At 44.6% G+C, this 19,569-nt stretch overlaps 1 protein-coding gene across 3 annotated transcripts in view; it reads right to left on the minus strand.

The window, feature by feature from the left end:
- ktn1 (kinectin 1) overlaps positions 1-19,569 on the minus strand; it is a 36,100-nt gene that overhangs the window by 353 nt on the left and 16,178 nt on the right. The window contains exons 2-33 of one of the 3 annotated variants that reach the window (XM_029675460.2): positions 15,620-16,236; positions 15,207-15,362; positions 14,896-15,000; positions 14,485-14,720; positions 14,186-14,317; positions 13,910-14,016; positions 13,617-13,761; positions 13,102-13,198; positions 12,807-12,985; positions 12,441-12,509; positions 10,782-10,819; positions 10,550-10,640; positions 10,095-10,163; positions 9,956-9,993; positions 9,743-9,833; positions 9,555-9,623; positions 9,406-9,443; positions 9,204-9,294; positions 8,955-9,052; positions 8,754-8,853; positions 8,611-8,651; positions 8,397-8,487; positions 7,289-7,375; positions 4,063-4,152; positions 3,717-3,833; positions 3,541-3,630; positions 3,350-3,442; positions 3,001-3,069; positions 2,794-2,868; positions 709-792; positions 410-499; positions 52-162 (exon numbers count right to left, since the gene is read on the minus strand). In XM_029675460.2, the coding sequence (XP_029531320.2) occupies positions 52-162; positions 410-499; positions 709-792; positions 2,794-2,868; positions 3,001-3,069; positions 3,350-3,442; positions 3,541-3,630; positions 3,717-3,833; positions 4,063-4,152; positions 7,289-7,375; positions 8,397-8,487; positions 8,611-8,651; positions 8,754-8,853; positions 8,955-9,052; positions 9,204-9,294; positions 9,406-9,443; positions 9,555-9,623; positions 9,743-9,833; positions 9,956-9,993; positions 10,095-10,163; positions 10,550-10,640; positions 10,782-10,819; positions 12,441-12,509; positions 12,807-12,985; positions 13,102-13,198; positions 13,617-13,761; positions 13,910-14,016; positions 14,186-14,317; positions 14,485-14,720; positions 14,896-15,000; positions 15,207-15,362; positions 15,620-16,235 (3,603 nt within the window). In that variant the 5' untranslated portion in view covers position 16,236. Of the gene's footprint in view, positions 1-51; positions 163-409; positions 500-708; positions 793-2,784; positions 2,869-3,000; positions 3,070-3,349; positions 3,443-3,540; positions 3,631-3,716; positions 3,834-4,062; positions 4,153-7,288; positions 7,376-8,396; positions 8,488-8,610; positions 8,652-8,753; positions 8,854-8,954; positions 9,053-9,203; positions 9,295-9,405; positions 9,444-9,554; positions 9,624-9,742; positions 9,834-9,955; positions 9,994-10,094; positions 10,164-10,549; positions 10,641-10,781; positions 10,820-12,440; positions 12,510-12,806; positions 12,986-13,101; positions 13,199-13,616; positions 13,762-13,909; positions 14,017-14,185; positions 14,318-14,484; positions 14,721-14,895; positions 15,001-15,206; positions 15,363-15,619; positions 16,237-19,569 lie in introns of all 3 variants that reach the window. The other 2 variants (XM_029675459.2, XM_029675463.2) reach the window with 2 other exon arrangements.

The raw sequence follows: 19,569 nt of genomic DNA on the forward strand, positions 1-19,569 counted from the left end.
ATTGACTCCTATATTTCAAAGACTTCTTTTGATTGCTGAGTTATGTCCTACCGCCTCTTGTCCCTTGGTGAGTTGCCGGTTGACAGCCAGTAGCAGCTGCTGCAGTTCCCTCACAGTTTGGTTTAGGCCTGCAGTCTTCTTCTCCTTCCTGTCAATATCCTCCTGAGGGACGGTTTAGTTACTCCCCTCTGGTCACTTTCAATATAACTACACCTACTGGTCAATAAAACTACCCCTAGGTAAAGACTGGTTACATTTAACATACAATATTACAAATACTCATAGCTACCTGTGTTTTTACCACGAATGTACACTACCTAGATCATATGCGTGACTGACTTCAAAACAAATATTTAAAATAAAAACTTTGCCACAGACAAAGTTCCCCTTCCCCTCCAGTAAGTCTTACGTGTGATGAGAGGTTGCTGTTCTCTATCAGGTCACCCTGGCCGGTCTCTTTGCAGAACTCCTCCTGGATCAGATCCAGAGACTGCTGGGCCTGAGGTGGAGCAGGATGGGGGAAATTACAAGAAACATTTAAGCATTTCAGGTAATATAAGCGTGTTCCACATATTCAAATGTTCAGAGTGGATTTAGCTCCTAGAGTGTTTCATTCTAGATTTGGGACTGGTAACAAACTATTTCTCTAACAACAATGTACATCCAAACATAAACTTATGGTAGTCCAATCCTGAGGGGTTGTCTTACCTTATAGAGATCCCCAGCCACCTTCTGCCTCTCACGCTCCTCAGTCTCCAGTTTAGACAGAGTCTCAGTCAGCTGGGTCTTCAGCTGCAACCAAACACCAACAGAGAGATGAGACACTTAACACATGACAATGACCGTTCCACTCCTGGTGAAATCTGATCTCAAACTGTTTGGAGGGGGGAATTTGCATATACATGAGGTGATATATTTGTAAATTTCTACCAATAAAATGCAAACATCTGTTTTGCATACACCAAAACTGTTTTCACTTGGCTTTTAGAGCAGTTGAGGTAGACAAGTAGCTATATCTACTAAACTAATAATAATTAGCTAGACACTGACAAACATTTTATTTTATTTTTATGCATTGTCAAATGAAAAAACATAAAAATGTTCAGGTATCCTTGAAGGCATTCACAGACAGAAGGGTGACAAGAGACAGACGTCAAGACAGAGACAGACATTGAAAATGTTTCAACTGTGTGTGGAGGCAAATTAATGATAATATGATGAAAGTGTGCGTGCAGTTGAAGACATAGAATGTATCCCCAAAGATGGCCGACATGGAGAAGCTCATTGGCCTGTACAGGAGTAGCAGAAAGCCACAGTCAGCCTTTTAGTGGTAGTGATGGGATAGTGCAGGGCTATTCAACTCTTACTCTATGAGGTCCGGAAGCTTTCTGTTCTACCTGATAATTGCACCTAGCTAAATCAGTTCCTGACAATAGGAGAACAAGGGGGGAAAAAACAGTGGAACTGGCTTCAAGGTCCAGAGTTGAGTTTGAGGGGGATAGTGGATAGTGTGCAGGATGGAAACAGTAGCGTTTTAAGTCTGTCCTATCACGAGTAAGGAAGGTACATCTATAACCAATGATACTAATAGCTCAGTATCGTTACACTAAGAATATAACTTCCCCCAAAAAGCAAAGAAAACCCACCTTACACATGCATATAAAAACAGTTTAGCCTGTTGCATTTAAACTTATATCACTAGTGTATGCAGAGGTTGTAGATAGATCGCTGGAATGACTCCCAAAGGACATTGAGAACCATGACTCCCAAAGGACATTGAGAACCATGACTCCCAAAGTACATTGAAAACCATGTATTCCCCAGGCAGGTGATGACCCCAGAGATAACATTGGGTGGTGGTGCTGGTAAAGTAGGGAGGAGGGACAGGTTACGGGAGCTCTACCTATATGGGTGAGCAAGGCTTACCAAATTCAACTCCTCATTCTGCCTGACTGCTTCTGTATAAGAGCCATCAAGTTAGCTCTGCAGTTCAGTCAACAGATCTTTAAACTGAAATGAAATGTGATATGTTTTTAATGAGCGGCTGTGGGACCCGGGGAAACAACGCTACACAGCTGAAGCAAGGGAACGGCTTGGGTGATCGGCTTCTAGGGTGTGTCCTAGTAGTGAATTAGGGTGTGAGTGTAATAGCATCTAAAGCTGTTTAGGAGAGTTCGATGGTTCTTGATCTGACCAATGATCTACAGCGACCTACATAAAATACTCTCACTCTCCGGAGAAACGTGTGATGATTTGAATGAATGCAGCTGGAATGTTTATGTTCTGTGTGCCTGCAAAGGGACTCCAATGATTTTACAGGAAACAACTAGAAAAACAAAGTGCTTTAAGTTACTGTGTGAAGTTCGTAAACCCTCTAAAAACAGCGCATTCTACAATGAAAAATGTGTTGTGTGTATGAATGTAATGTCCAACTGTTACATGTACAAACACAATGGTGGATACCATAAACAGTAAACAAAGAGACAAGCTCCATAAACATATAGCAAGTACAGTAACACCCAGAAACAATGCAGAGGGGAATGACTACATTTGCATTTTATCAGACCCTCTTATCCAGAGTAATTACGGTTTAGTGCCTTGCTTAAGGGCACAGACGGACTTTTCACCTAGTAATCTCGGGGATTCGAACCAACAACCTTTTGGTTACTGGTCCAACGCTCTTAACCGCTAGGCTACCTGCCGCCCCTATGACTACATAGATGGATAACCACTATGAAATGACCGAGTATGACAGGTAGATGACAGGAAGTTGAGTCAGCTCACCTCACTGACCTCCGTCACATAGGTAGTGCTCTCATGCTCTGCTCTCTCCAGCTCAGACTCAAGGTACTGCTTGTCCCTTCTCAACTATGGACAAACAAAATATTGCATTTTTAACTATGTATGAAAATCTATTAAATTGAATGTGTCAACTGATGTAAAGTGACTAAATAATACAATTGCTGAGCGGTATGTAAAGTATTAAACTGAAGGACTGACGTTGTCCAGCTCCCCGAGGTCACTCATCCTGTCCACCTCCTGCTCCAGTGCTGCCACTTTCACACTCATCTAGGAAAGAAAGGGCAGGAGAGTGACTATAAGCACCACACCAGTGGATGCTGGTGGAAGGACCTATAGGAGGTGATTGTAATGGTGGAAATGAAGGAACGGAGTCAAACGTGGTTTCCATGTGTTTGATGCTGTCCCATTTATTCCATTCCAGCCTTACAATGAGCTTGTCCTCCTATAGCTCCTCCCACCAGTCTCCACTGCACCACACATACCAATGATATTGTTAAAAGTGCAATATAAACAATTTGAGGTTAATTTAATGTTCTTCAGTGTTCACCTCTTTCAGCTCTGTCTGTGACAGATTCAGCTTCACCTTCCAGCGAGACTCCTCCTGCTCTACACTGCTCTGGAGGCGCTGCAGGATGCCCTCCTGTGGACAGTAGAGGTTATTACAGGTTAGTTTCACAGCCTCCTCACAACACCTTTTTAACGTCATCTACAGGACACTGATAGAGAGCGTCGCCTCACCGTCTCAGCCAACACTTTCTTGTATGTCTCACAATCTTTCTGTAGAACCTTCTGGGCCTCTTCTGATTCCTTCAGCTTATCAGCCAATATCTGGTGAAAGGAACAGCCCTGGTTTCACTTCTTTCCACCCCAGTTCTCAGACATTTTAAAACATACAAGTCTTTGTAAAAAGAAACCTTGGTGTCCTCTGAACCCCCTGGAGCTGAAGGTCTGGGCTCTGCTGCTAGGGTCACCTCTGCTGCTGGGGCCTCTTTCACTGCAGTCTCAAACCTCTGCAGCCACTCCTGGTGGTTCTGAGAGATACACAACAATAGACCATGTGGAACAGATTAACTTAGAATTTAATATCACATCATGTGGTTCTCTGTATGGCAGTTGGTAGAGCATGGCTCTTGTAACGCCAGTATAGTGGGTTCAATTCCCGGGACACCCATATGTAAAATGTATGCATGCATGACTGTGTCGCTTTGGGTAAAAGTGTTTGCTAAATGGCATATTATATACTGTATTGTGAGACCTTACATGTTCAGCAGGCAGAGGCACGTTGGGTAGCAGTCTGTGCAAAACATCTCGACACTCTACCTGAGCTGTCTCCAGGGCTGTCTGGTGCTCCTGAAGGAGGTAGAGGAGAGCGAGAAGGAAGAGAAAAGGGGACGTTCAACATGGACTATACTCAGGGCTCTCACACACACACACACACACACACACACACACACTGTACAGGAAAACATCCAACACCTCAAATCGCTACCTCTCTGCTCGCTTGGTTTCACCTCTCCCATCTCAGAGTGCATACAGGAGCATGGCCTGTGACAAACAACTCCCTCTCCACGACACTCCAGTGTAACAAACAGCTAACATTTTCAACGGCTCATTTATTGAGTGTGCTTCAAGCAAGTACTCATCCACCCCAGTGTTCAGCAGCCACGCACCACCACGAGGCGAGTTCATTAAGTTTAGACCCCGCTCTGCTCTCCACAGGTTCACAAAGTTCACATTGGTCTCCTTTCAAGGAGGAACATGTTACTCACTCTTGTTCATTCAGTTGCAGTAATGCCCCAGAGGAGCTAACATTCTTCCCATAGAGCACCACACGTGCTTCCGTGATGAAGAACCACCAAACAAAACCCACTACGTTGGTACCATTAATCACACTAGCTGCACAGGGCTTGAAACTCTCAGGAGAGAGATGTCCTGGCACATCCACCTCTACTCTCATTAACACCTTGTGTTGTAAGGGGAAAGGGATCTACGCTGTGACATATGCTTTGGATTGTGTATGAGCATGCATTTTCCTGAGAGCACACAACAGGTGCCCAGGAACTCCTACACTCAGCTTAAATGAAGGCCATTTTTACTGTACCAAGATGGCCGAGAGCAGCTGCTGGGAAAATCAGTTCACCATGTACCCGGTCTGCTTTATGGACATGAGTAGCGAGTCATTAGGGGTTAGAACTGTGGCAAAAATATACCGAACCCCCACAACTGTTTATAGTAGGAGAGCAATCTGTTAGTCTATGGTTTATTAGTGGGTCCCTAAATACATACGGCTAAGCAAAGGGTAATGGCAGATCATATTCTCACTGATGAAGAGGACTAGAAAAACCCATAGGAAACAGCTGGGTGGATATTAACAGCAGCTACAGCAGAGGAACTTGTGTCAATATTACTGTCTGGTTTCTACACTAAACTAAAATATAAAATGCAAAATAGTGTATTTCTCGCAAATCTGAAAAATTGCTGCAGTTGTCACACAATACAACGTCACAGATGTCAAAAGTTGAGGGAGCGTGCAATTGGCATGCTGACTGCAAGAATGTCCACCAGAGCTGTTGCCAGAGAATTTAATGTTAATTTCTCTACCGTAGGCCGCCTCCAATGTCATTGGAGAGAATGTCCAACCGGCTTCACAACCGCAGAGCACGTGTATAGCATCGTGTGGGCGAGCAGTTTGCTGATATCAGTGTTGGAAACAGAGTGCCCCATGGTAGCGGTGGGGTTATGGGCAGGCATAAGCGACGGACAACGAACAGAATTGCATTGTATCAATGGGAATTTGAATGCACAGAGATGCCGTGATGAGTTCCTGAGGTCCATTGTCGTGCCACTCATCCGCCGCCATCACCTTGTTTCTTCAGCATGACAACGCACGGCCACATATCGCAAGGGTCTGTACACAATTCCTGGAAGCTGAAAATGTCCCACTTCTTGCATACTCACCAGACATGTCACCCATTGAGCAGGTTTGGGATGCTCTGGATCGACCTGTAAGACAGTGTGTTCCAGTTCCCGCCAATATCCAGCAACTTCGCCCAGTAGGACAACATTCCACAGGCCACAATCAACAGCCTGATCAACTCTATGCAAAGGAGATGTGTCACACTGCATGAGGTAAATGGTGGTCACACCAGATACTGACTGGTTCTGATCCACACCCCTACTTTTTTTTCATTAGATACAGCATGTGACCAATCTGTATTCCCATTCTCATATGAAATCCATAGATTAGAGCCTCTTATTTATTTCAATTGGTGTAAAGTACTTAAGTAAAAATACTTTAAAGTACTAAAGTAATTTTTGTGTGGATCTGTACTTCATATTTGACAACTTTTACTTTACTACATTCCTAAATAAAAGGATGCAATTTTTACGCCATACATTTTCCCTGGTCCAATTCACACACTTATCAAGAGAACGTCCCTGGTCATCCCCACTGCCTCTGATCTGTCGGAGTCACTAAAAACACATGCTTTGTTTGTAAATGTGTTGGAGTGTACCCGTGGCTATCCGTAAATAAAATACAAGAATAAAATTGTGCCTACTGGTTTGCTTAATTTAAGGAACTTGTAATGATTCATACTTAAGTATATTTTACTCAAGTAGTATTTACTGGGTGACTTTCACTTTTACTTGAGCCATTTTCTATGATGGTAACTTTACTTTAACTCAAGTATGACAATTGGGTACTTTTCCCACCACTGCTGATTTAAAATTGTGGCATGCTGGGTGTATATTTTTGTTCAGGATATAAGTCAATGCAGTAAGGTGGTGGCGTACACAAACTGAAAGATTTCTGTATGTTGATCAATAGTATCACTGTTATTTTAGCATGTTTTCAAAAATGATTTTACACAAAATAATGATGTTGACACTTTGCACGTAATCTGGACATCATTTTCTAAATGGCAATTCTGCAGGATCAAATTTCTTGGAATAGAATTTCACTAGCGGCGGATGGCTGTATTGATGTCAGTGTATACACATCACAAAGCATAATGGAACACATGCAGAATTGGGGAAAGGAAATGAGAGAAGCACATGGCAGGAAGTGAGAGGACCATCACGAAGATCATGGATCACAATCTCATTATGATCATCCTACTACATGAAATCTGGAGTCAGTCACTGCACACTCATTTTCAATTCACAGTTTTACTTTGCACTGGAATTTATGTAGTTATACAACTGTATAAGTAAAGCAGATTCTAGCGCAGAATAGCAAGCAGAACTCAAGAACAGCAGTGGTAAAGTGCATAAAGTTCATTAGTCTTCCTGATATTCCTGAGAGAAGAATAGCTAATGGAGACAATTATCCAGGGCCAGAGTGCAGAAAGAGAGGAGAAATCAGTATGCAGCAGCATATGTATGAATAATGGAGTAATCTCACTGGTCGATTATGGCAATAGCTGTTTGGGGAAGAATCAAGTTTTCAATCTAGAGTGAAGCAGACTGGAAGCAGTGTCCGAACCTTGAGGGCTTTGCCAAGTTTCCCCTGAAGCATGGACTCGGTGGCTGCCAGAGCCTCCATAGCGCTCCAGTTTTTCACCCGAAGCTCCTGGTCAGTTTCAAAAGAGATACGACTTTCAGTTCAGCCTCAGGGAAAAGTATGTAGTGACCCACAAACACAATTCATATAGGGACGAACAGAGAACCATTAGCTAATACTATTTTCTACTCTCCTTTTCTGTACAGCGGTCCAATCCTGTTTCTGCACTTTACCTGTAAACCAGTCTAAGGGTCAAGCGCAGCTTAACATGAGCTGCCCATCTAACAATTGAGTCTTTGAAAGGATCGGCCACTAAACTGTATCGGCAAAAAAACAAACAGTGAAACAGTTAGTCACTCAGTAGAGGTCTTTGGGATAGACACTGAAAGAATCTGAAGGAGAGCTGCAGCTCACTGCCAAAAAAGTCAAATGTACCTAGATAGGAAAAGCCAAATCCCGTTATACAGAGCTAGTCAACAAGGTAGCTCTCAGTCTGTAAAACAAGGCTGTTGTTATACTGTGGACACAGAAATAGGGACTCCTTGTAAACATGGCCATGAACAGAGAAGAGTAGACTGACAGCCCTTAACTATGCTGTTTGATTGTAGAAAGCCTTAGCCAACATAAGCATGGAATTTCAAATTAACAGGACTAAAATGTAAATGGTAGAGAAATTACTGACTTGAATAATTTCAAGTAGCTTAATTAATTTCATTCATAGTCTGAGACAAAATGCAATTTATCCACTTGGGAAAATGAGTCGAGTGAGATTATTCATTTGAAGCAGAGGTGCACAGGACTGCAGATGAATGGGTAGAGTGACATCACTGAGGGGTGTAGTTTAGGGCAGTGGTTCTCAAACCTCTCAGGGACCCCCCAGACATCATCAGGTGTGTTAGCTCCAGAATAGTTTAAATAAATAGAATGGCTGGGGGGTCCCCGAGGAAGGGTTTGAGAACCCCTGGTTTAGCAGAGTATATACAGGATGAGGTCTGCAGATGTATGTCAGGGCTAGACTGGAGAGGTAGGTAGTGTGGGTGTGGGCTGGGGAAGCAGCAGGACAGTCTGCAGCACAGGACGGGACACCTACGTTGTTCTTGCTCCTGTGAAGCTCCAGGGACTCCCTCAGCTTTGCCAGCTCTGCCTGGAGATCAGACACCTGCTTCTCCTTCTCTGCCAAACTGGAGGACAGAACACCACCACACATACATACATTACCAAGCATAACGCTGCTGGATAGCCCCATGCCAAGGGACACCTACTGTATACTGAAGGGAATTCTGTGAAGTATTGCTGTTACTCACGCTGTCAGCAGTTCCGGGCTTGGGGCTTCTGTGTGGGTCAGCTAGAACAAGAAAAAAAGTAAATTACTTATCTTATTATTTTTCACCCTCTCCCATTCAGCCAATACAGATGACCAATGAACTGTTTCCACCTCTTCCCTCACCTGTTGCTGCTGTAGCTCCTGCACCTTGTCGCTCACCTCCTTGGCCCTCGCCTCCAACTCACTCTGTAGGGTCTGGATCTCTTGGTCCTTAGCAGCAAGCCTGCAACAGAGTGTGTGTCAGTCTAATTTCTCAGGGTATAATGCAGTAATCGAGTAGGAAATAGTAGTACAGTAGGCTTAAGGATAGTACAGTAGGCTTACTGTGTCTGTAGTTCTAGGAGCTGGTTTCTGGCACTGGTGGTGTCCTCCGTCTCCTTCTGTCTCAGCTGCTCCAGCCCCACCACCTGCTGCTCCAGAGACTGCAGGGACAACAAACACAGGGTCACACCAAACACCCAGCAGGGAGACACAGCACAGTCTAGAACCAAAACAGTAACATTGGGAAAAGTCTAAACACATGTCAATAAAGCACTTCACTTGAATTTTGAGAGAGAGACTATGAACACACACCTCAATGGTCATCCCATTGCTGGAGTCACTCTCCTGTGCTGCCTGTAGGCTCTCCTCCATTGACTTAATCTGCTCATCTTTCTCTTGGATCCTTGAAACACAGAACAACAAAACTTAGCGAACACAGAACAAATTGACCATGAATATGGCAAGCTGTTTCATAGCAGTTGCTAAGGAAAAAGTGGTATTTTATTTGACTTACTTGCTCTGTAGTGCGTCCACTATCGAATCGGACAATGTCTGAGAGTAGGAAAAGACAAGAGGGAGAATCCATGAGGGAACGGAGTTTAGACTATCAAAATAAAAATAGACAGTAGATCCGTGTGGGGTGGAAAAGTGTGCATAACATACCTGTTCAGTAGTCTGAAGCTTTAAAACCTCCATCTCTTGTTTCAGAACCTCCTTTTCTTCTCTTACAGTCTGACAGAGAAAGCAATTTGATTTCAAACACTTCAACATCATTTTTGTTTACAAAATGCACGATCAAAACTGTGTTTATCTGGTGGGAATGATCAAGCTCATTCCTGAACCCTGCTCACCTTCAATTCCTCCTCCTTATTGGCCACCTCAATCAGCCCCATCTTCAGCAGGTCCTCCACAGTCTTGATGTTCTCCTCCCGCTCTTGGAAACTGTGTGTGTGTGTGTGTGTGTGGGGGGGGTGTCAACAACACAAAGACATAATGAGAGAGGGTCAATGTGAAGTAGAGCATTGTTTTCTGGTGTGGTCTTAATGCTCTCCGTTCTCACATACCTCCTCTGGAACTGATCCAAGGTCAGCTGAGAAGCAGTCTAGATGGGGAGAGAGGGTGTGTCAGAGTTATGCATACTGAGGAACTGGTAGATCACAGCAGGAGTTCCATCTAAGAAAACAGGCGTGTTTCACTTCTGACCTGTTCAGAAATCTTAGCCTGCAGATTCTGGAGCTCTACCTTCAGTGACATGTTCTCATTGTGCATGGCCTGTGGAGGAGAGAGGAGGGTGAGGGCAGGAAGCCCAGATTCAACAACATTCATCTCACACAAAGGAGATATCACTATTCATTTGACAGTGTGCATGTAGGTCTACAGTAGTTTGATAATATCTTTATCCTAATGACCATTTTCAGCTAATTTACTTTGTTTTAGTGAACAACGGCAGCCCAGAGGGCTTATCATAGTTCTGTTTTATAAGTGTACTAGCTACTATGCTTCACAAAGAAATAACTTCCATGTATAGTAAGCCCACAAATCAATCCAATGTACTGTGAGCAGAATTCCTACAGCTCAACACATTCCATCCGGTTAACAGACCGTATTTTACAGAGCTGGTGTAATAATGGGGGTTTAGACAGTACTACTGTAGGTACCTGCATGTTAGTTTCCCTGCTGGCGCCACTGCTCCTCTCACCATTCAGGGAGTCCTCCAGACTCTTCCTCTGCAGCTCCTTCTCAGCCAGCCTGGACACAACCACACAGGGCAAGAGTCAGCAACACAACCCATATGACAGGGACCAGAGTCAGAGAGGACATTATAAGGAACAGACGGACATTCAAGGATCAGGCTACACAGATGTGCAAGTGGGCTGGGGAAACACTTACAGCTTCTGTAGCTCCTCAAAGTGGGATACAGTAGTGGCCTGAAAGAGGAGGGAAGACAGTGGTCACAACACACTCACATATACAGTACCAGTCAAAAAGGGTTGGACACACCTATTCATTCAAGGGTTTTTCTTGATCTTTTACTATTTTCTACATTGTAGAATAATAGTAAAGACATCAAATTATGAAATCACACATATGGAATCATGTAGTAACCAAATAAGTTAAATAAATCCAAATATATTTTATATTTGGGATTCTTCAAAGTAGCCACCCTTTGCCTTGATGACAGCCTTGCACACTCTTGGCATTCTCTCAACCAGCTACATGAGGTAGTCACCTGGAATGTATTTCAATTAACAGGTGTGCCTTAAATAGTGGAATTACTTTCCTTCTTAATGCGTTTGAGCCAATAAAATGTGTTGTGACAAGGTAGGGGTGGTATACCGAAGATAGCCCTATTTGGTAAAAGACCAAGTCCATATTATGGCAAGAACAGCTCAAATAAGCAAAGAGAAACGACAGTCCATCATTACTTTAAGAGATGAAGATCAGTCAATCTGGAAAATTTCAAGAACTTTGAACGTTTCTTCAAGTGCAGTCGCAAAAACCATCAAGCGCTATGATGAAACTGGCTCTCTTTAGGACCGCCACAGGAAAGGAAGACCCAAAGTTACCTCTGCTGCAGAGGATAAGTTCATCAGAGTTAACTGCACCTCAGATTGCAGCCCAAACAAATGCTTCAGAGTTCAAGTAACAGACCGTCTACTCTGAACAGTTGATGTTGAGTTAATCAGGCTTCCATGGTCAAATTGCTGCAAAGAAACCACTACTAAAAGGACACCAATAAGAAAAAGAGACTTGCTTGGGCCACGAAACACAATCAATGTCCAAATGTGAGATTTTTGGTTACAACTGCCGTGTCTTTGTGAGACGCAGAGTAGGTGAACGGGTGATCTCCGCATGTGTGGTTCCCACCGAGAAGTATGAAGGAGGTGTGATGTAGGGTGCTTTGCTGGTGACACTGTTGGGGATTTATTTAGAATTCATGGCACACTTACCCAGCATGGCTACCACAGTATTCTGCAGTGATATGCCATCCCATCTGGTTTGAGTTTAGTGGGACTATAATTTGTTTTTCAACAGGACAATTACCCAAAACACACCTCCAGGCTGTGTAAGGGCTATTTGATCAAGAAGGAGAGTGATTGAGTTCTGCATCAGATGACCTGGCCTCCACAATCACCCAACCTCAACCCAAATTAGATGGTTTGGGATGAGTTGGACTGCAGAGTGAAGGAAAAGCAGCCAACAAGTGCTCAGCATATGTGGGAACTACTTCAAGACTGTTGGAAATGCATTCCTCATGAAGCTGGTTGAGAGAATGCCAAGAGTGTGCAAAGCTGTCTGTCATCAAGGCAAAGGGTGGCTACTTTGAAGAATCTCAAATATATTTTGATTTGTTTAGCACTTTTTTAGTTACTACATGATTCCATTTGTGTTATTTCATAGTTTTGATGTCGTCACCATTATTCTACAATGTAGAAAATGGTAAAAATAAAGAAAAACCCTTGAATGAGTAGGTGTGTCCAAACTTTGACTGGTACTGTACATATAAACATATGAACTCTTGTTGATGAACTAAAGGGTGAAACATACCTGTGAGCTCAACTGGTTCTGCAGAGTCTCAATCTGGGTCTGAAGGCCACTGTTTTCCCTCAGGAGATCCTGTCAGGATTAAAAGGATGTTATGTTGAGTGCATACCAGAATATGAAAAATATACATACAAAAATACTTCAAATATTTGGCCCATCTCAGTCTCTCAACTAAAACTGTTCCCCTTTAACTACTTCTCTCCCTCGTTTCCCGAATGGTCTGAATGTGAAGTCCTGTTTATACCTGGCACAATAACTATAACTTCCAAGTTTAACTGTCAACCACTGGTGAATGTAAACACTAGGGAATGTGTTATTGTTATACACATCACATCTGTCATTACAACAATTAGGGCTGTGTTCCCCTACCTGGACCTGCGCTGAGTTGTCAGCCAGGCTGTGCTGGGACACCTCCAGCAGCTGCATCACCTTCTGCTCCACCTGGTCCTTGGACACTATGGTGTCGGTCAGGCTGCTGTGCAGCGTCTGGATCTCCTTGTTCTTGTTGCTCATTTCGGTCTCCACCGCCAGCAGCTGGCTCTGCAGCTCTGAGAGAGGAGACACCAGACCCAGTCATATCACCTTCGTCACATTTGTTACATATTGGCAATGAGTCGTGCATTAGTTTGCGTTTCAGAGGTCTGTTTATAGAATCTCTGAGCACCTTCTTTAGCAGCATGAAGTTTCTCCCTCTCTGCGTTGACATTGTGGAGGTAGTTCTGGAGCTCGTCCCAGCGGCGCTTAGCTTCCTGCAGTTGAGCCTGGTGATCACAGGACAACACTTGGCACTTTAACAGTGAACATACACTGACAACCTCTCAGAATCCATCTCACTGTACTGTGGTTATGAACACAGGAAAGGCCGACCTGGGTGTCTGTTGCGGCGAAGCAGTGTTCATACTGAGCACAAAGCCTCAAACAGGCCCACTTCCTGAGCTAACACAATCCTCCACTTCCCTGTTCTATTACACATCACACCCCCCCCCCCTAGGAAGGGCGGACACAGGCCCTCCCATGGTTACAGTGAGAAACCTGAAACAGTCCAGTCCAGGTCTGACCATGAAGGAGAGATTCCTTTGTGTTTAATCTCTGAGGCAGCCGAGTGAACTATGGGTTGAATAAATAACTAAATTAGATGCCCGTGTGAGTCATTTGCCCCTCCCCTGACAAACCACATACCTCCAGCTGAGACACATTCTGCTTGTAGTTGACCTCCAGCGACTTCCTCTGGTGCTCCTCCTGCTGCAGCTTGTTGTTGTTCTCCGTCAGCTCTTTCATCAGACCAGAGTACTCAGAGCGCAGCTGGTTCAGCTCCGACGACTGCCTGCCATGCACACCACAACCACTATTATAACCCACACACTCATCCATGCCTCAAAGGCAACTAGTATTCTTACAGTGCAATACAATATCTATCAAAGAACTTAACATCTTTATAATCTAGAAACAGCTGGCTGGGAGGTGGCACTCACTTGCTCTCCATCTGGTTGGTGGCAGAGCTGACTGCATCTCTCAGGATGCCGTTCTCCTGCTGCAGCCTGGCGATCTGACCCTCCAGCTGCTCCCTCAGCTTCTGGAACTACACAACATTGGGAGTCAGTACGACCAAACATACAGTATCATACAGAAACACTCGTCTATACTGCCTCAGGACTGATGTTGGAGTATAAAGCATGACAGTAAAAAGTGACAGCAGTTGAGGTTTGGCCTGTTTAAGTAAAGGTATCAGTGTGGTGGATGGTGGTCACCTTCATCTGTATGCCCTGGAGCTCTCCCTGGGATTTAGCCTGCATGACATTCAGCTCTTTCTCCAGCGCCCCACGCTGGTCCCTCAGAACAGCCTCCGCCCTCACAGTCTTCTGCTTCTCCTGCTGCAGCTCCTAACAGCGGACAGGGCAGAAATGGCAGCGGATCAGTACTGGAATGAAATGCCACCAAGCCACTGCCAGATTCCACAGGTAATAAACCAGTGATGTAGTCAATGGATATATATTTTGGTACCGGTATGGTCAAGTTAAGGTCATCTTATGAGTATGTATAGGTGCACCTTGCTGAGCTGCTGGACCTTGTCCTTGGCGATGGAGGCCTCCTCCTGCAGAGTGGTGAGGAGCCTCTCTCTCTCCAGGGATGATGGGTCAGCCTTAGCTGCAGACTTCTGCCAAGCGTCCAGGGCAGACGGGTTCTTCTCTTTAAGCACAGTGACCACACTGACAGCCTCTGCCTGTGACAGGGCCAGACTTCCCAGGCCCAAAAGCAGCTCCTTCAGCTTCACCTCAGAGTTCTCTACAAATACACACACATAAAGGCATAGGATGAACTATGATGTGTTATACAAGTGTTGCATGGCAGCGGAGTGGAATAGAATGATGCAGTTTAAATAGATTTATCAAATGTAATTGTTCATATGTCAGGTTTAAACATGATATAGTAGCTATATATTGGAGTGTAGCTTTCTCACCTTTATCCATCTCATTCTTCTGTTTCTTGACACTTCCCTTGGAGGGCGCATCACCATGGTGGTTAGCAGGACCTGCAGAGTCAGGCTGGATATCATCCACTTGGGCTGAGGGATACCGAAACACATTTTTATATATATTGGGGGCCAGACAAGGCACACAAATTGAGAGTGGGCCCAAGGATTTCATAAATATAAATATTTTTAAAAAGGCAGAGTAGTTTTTTTGCTTTCTGCTAGTAGCTTCGAACAATGTTTGAACCTGCTCTGACTTTGATTAACCTGCAGTATCAGTAGGTCTACAGCCTCCTTACCATGCTCAGTCTTCTGCTTCTTGGCAGAGTTCTTCTTCTTGCTACTGGTTGAGGTGGCTGTGGGGGCCGCTCCATCCTGGGCTTTGGTTTCCACCGGCACAGGAACCTCCTTTTTGACTGGAGCTGGAGCTTTATCCACCTTAATCTCTTCTTCCACTAGACAGGAACCAACACGAGGACAATTAGGCTTTAGAGATGGAGGAAAAGAGGATGCCATTATGATGGCCTTGTGATCCATTTGTGTAGAAGGTCCTGCTCACTACTCATACTGGGCTTTAAATAATCTGATTTGATTCGGGAGGACACTAACAAGTGGCCTCGGGGAAGGCGCTAACCCCGTCTGCAGACACAGGCAAGCGCATAGTGAACCACATCCTCTTATCCTACGAAAGTCACCCTGGCCTTCTACTCACCAGCCTCTGTCTTCTGCTTCTTCTTCTTCTTGCCAGAGGACTGGGGGGGGGTCTGAGCCTGGGCTGGGGGCTGAGGGTCAGGCTGGGGTATGGGGGGACTGGGTTTAGCCACTGGGGCAGGGGGCTCTGCTTTGTGGCCAGCTTGCTTGGAGCCATTCACCGAAGGCATCTCAGCAGGAGGAGCAGCTGCAGCGGCAGCTGCCTTTGCGGCTTTCTTCTCCTTCTTCCTCTCCCTCACCCCTGCAGGGGCCTCGGCTGGCGCTGCTACAGGGACAGAAACAGGGGTGGGTGGAGCCACAGGGACAGGCTCCTCCTCCTCCTCCTCCGCAGTGGAGCTGCTCACAGCGTCAGCCACATCAAAGTCCCGTAGGTCTTCCTCAGATTCTCCTCCTTCCCCTCTACTACTGCTCTCTTTCTTCTTGCTCTTTTTCTTATCGTTCTTCTTGCGGGTTTCTGGTTTGGAGGGTGGCAGCTTGAGGTCTCGTTTCTGCCTGGCCAGCACCTCGTCATAGGAGGTCTCCTTCATGAAGAGCCAGAAGAAGAGGAAGATGAGGGCGATGACCAGGGAGGGGGCCAGGATCACCAGGTACTGAGAGTCATAGATGTCCAGCGCCATTCTGAAGATAGAGCAAGAATAAGTCTTTGGTATCATGCACGTCATATGCACATAACCAACTTTCAACATAGCCAAGAAATAAAATAAATACAAATGGTGCATAGCTGCAAATATTGAATAGCAAAATAGCTGATCAGTTCATGCCCAAATGTCCAATATCGCTTTGTTGACACATATTTTAGATTTTAAAAAGTTGGTTTAATTCCAAACTTCAAGGCCAGCCAGACACTGGCACAGCCCCATCCCATGCCAGAGCAGCCCAGTGAAAGGGAAATGGGCTAACGTGAAATGGGGCGGATGGTAGTCTAGGTTAGAGCACTGGGGCCAGTACCGGAAAGGTCGCTGGTTTGAATACTGGACCCGACGAGGTGAAAAATCTGTTACCCTGCCCTTGAGCAAGGCACTTAACCTAGTTCCGGGGGCGCTGTACAATGGTGACCCCACTCCCTGCGGGTGTCTCAATGAGAGTTGGGATAGGCAAAAACACACATTTGCACACACACACACACACACACACACACACACACACACACACACACACACACGTGTATAACAGGACATGTATAATCACGCCCCAAAATTATTATTTAAACAGCTTTGGATACTTCCAGACAGCCTGATATGAATGCCAGAAGGCATTCCACCTCGCTCCCAGTGCCTCCCTGATGGTGACACGTCCTCAATACTTTATGGGTTTGATATACTACAGCAGAAAACCTAATGCCTTTTCCCACACCGCATGAATTGATTTGTAATAAATATAACTCAATTACTTTTTCTAGAGGTTGTCTGCTGAATGAGAGAACCAGCCCTGTGCAGTGAGAATGTGTGTGAGTGAGAGAGAGTGAGTGTACGAGGGGTGATAGTGTGCGTCCTCCCTCACTCGTCTCTGTGATATGATCCTATTAGACTACACTGTCCCGGCCCACAGCCTACCTTCTTTCCACACACACACACACACACACACACACACACTAGCCAGCCAAATAGAAAAAGTAGCCAGCAAAGTGCCCTGGGGGGTCTGCCAGGGTTATTTAAAAACTTAAATATTACATTTAGATGCATTCAGACCCTTTACCCAGTACTTTGTTGAAGCACCTTTGGCAGCGATTACAGCCTTGAGTCTTCTTGGGTATGATGCTACAAGCTTGGCACACCTGTATTTGGGGAGTTTCTCCCATTCTTCCCTGCAGATCCGCTAAAGCTCGGTCAGGTTGAATGACACCTCCCTGCACAGCTATTTTCAGGTCTCTCCAGAGATGTTTGATCGGGTTCAAGTCCGCGCTCTAGCTGGGCCACTCAAGGACATTCAGAGACTTGTCTCGATAGGCACCCCTGCGTTGTCTTTGCTGTGTGCTTAGGGTCGTTGTCCTGTTGGAAGGTGAACCTCCACCCCAGTCTGAGGTCCTGAGTGCTCCAGGCATTTCATCAAGGATCTCTATACTTTGCTCCTTTCATCTTTGCCTTGATCCTGACTAGTCTCCAAGTCCCTGCCATTGAAAAACAGCCCCACAGTATGGTGCTGTGGTCCGAGTCTTTTAGGTTCCTTTTGGCAAACTCCAAGCGGGTTGCCATGTGCCCTTTACTGAGTAGTGGCTTCCATCTGGCTTCCATCAAGGCCCTTCTCCCCCGATTGCTCAGTTTGACCAGGCAACCAGCTCTAGGAAGTGTCTTGGTGGTTCCAAGACACTATGTTCTTGGGGACCATCAATGCTGCAGAAATGTTTTGGTACGCTTCCCCAGATATGTGCCTCAACACAATCCTGTCTCGGAGCTCTATGGACAATTCCTTCGACCTTATGCAAATAAGGTATCCGTTTTATATTTTTAATACATTTGCAAACTTCTAAAAACCTGTTTTTGCTTTGTCATTATGGGGTATTGTGAGTATTTTTATTTAATCCATTTTAGATTAAGGCTGTAACGTAACAAAATGTGAGATTATATATATATCACACACTCTCAGTAAAAAAAAGAAGGCAAGTGGCATTTAAGATGAATTTATTGAAACCTAATGTCAAATGATTATATTACGGAATACAATCTTCAAAAATGCAGTACCCTCAATGGCATAGCGTTGCTTTGTTAATTTAGAAGAAAAGGGCTCTGGAAATATCAGCAGTTTATCACAGTCAAGACATCTATTTTATAGTAAAAAAAACATGTAATATAAAAAGAGAATAAAATAGAACTGAATATTTTTTCGAAAGAAAGTTGTCTGGAAAAGTGATCATTCAAACCGGGCTCAATTTGGCAAGTTGAAATCTTTTTTTCCAGGGTTACCAACAAAAAGCTCTCTTTTCGATATACAGGCTTTAGATTAAGTTTATTCTACCTTGTTTTTAGAGGTTTCTAACAATTCCACATTGAACACTGCATGGGGATGAATTACGGCCACGACATCCGTTTGGTAAGTAGGCCTACACTTAAATATGCTCAGTCTTTATCAAACTAATGTTTTCACCTATTTTCAGTGTGGAAACTATATGTTTAGGGGGGTTATAGCATAGGCTAACCAATTTTTTTAAATACAAGTAGTTTGCAAAGTAGCCCAAGAGGAAAATAGACAGGACACACATTCCAAAACTGCAGCTCGTTGTTGGAACACATGTTCCTACTTCAAAATCAACCAATTTGTGATAAAACGTATCATTTTGCAAGGAATGTAGCTTGTGTATCCCATCAGTTATGCCAGCACCAAACCACCCTGCATCCCACCGCTGGCTTGCAACTGAAGCTAAGCAGGGTTGGTCCTGGTCAGTCCCTGGATGAGAGACAAGATGCTGCTGGAAGTGGTGACGGAGGGCCAGTAGGAGGCACTCTTTCCTCTGGTCTAAAAATATATATCCCAATGCCCCAGGACATTGCCTTGTGTAGGGTGTCGTCTTTCAGGTGAGACGTTAAATGGGTGTCCTGACTCTCTGTGGTCACTAAAGATCCCATGGCACTTATTGTAAGAGTAGGGATGTTAGCCAGGACACCGGGGTTAAATTCCCAATCTGGCACTCATACCATCACAGTCACCTAATCATCCCCAGCTTACAATTGGCTCATTCATCCCTTCTGTAACTATTCCCCAGGTCGTTGCTGTAAATGAGAATATGTCCTCAGTCAACTTACCTGGCAAAAATAAAAGGGATAAAAAAAAGTTAGATTTATTTATGTAGGCCTAACGGGAGCGTGTGTGTGCACTCAGCACGTGTAGGGAGCAGTCGGAACGTGAATGAGACACGGAGGAGGAAGGGAATTGAGGTAAAAAATAAATAAAAAACGTTTTGCTTCTTGTTTGTTTTGCCCCACATGTACAAATGGAACACTAGAGTCCAAGCAAGCT

The sequence above is a fragment of the Oncorhynchus nerka genome, linkage group LG12 (genome assembly GCF_034236695.1).
Source record: "Oncorhynchus nerka isolate Pitt River linkage group LG12, Oner_Uvic_2.0, whole genome shotgun sequence".
Classification (NCBI taxonomy): domain Eukaryota; kingdom Metazoa; phylum Chordata; class Actinopteri; order Salmoniformes; family Salmonidae; genus Oncorhynchus; species Oncorhynchus nerka.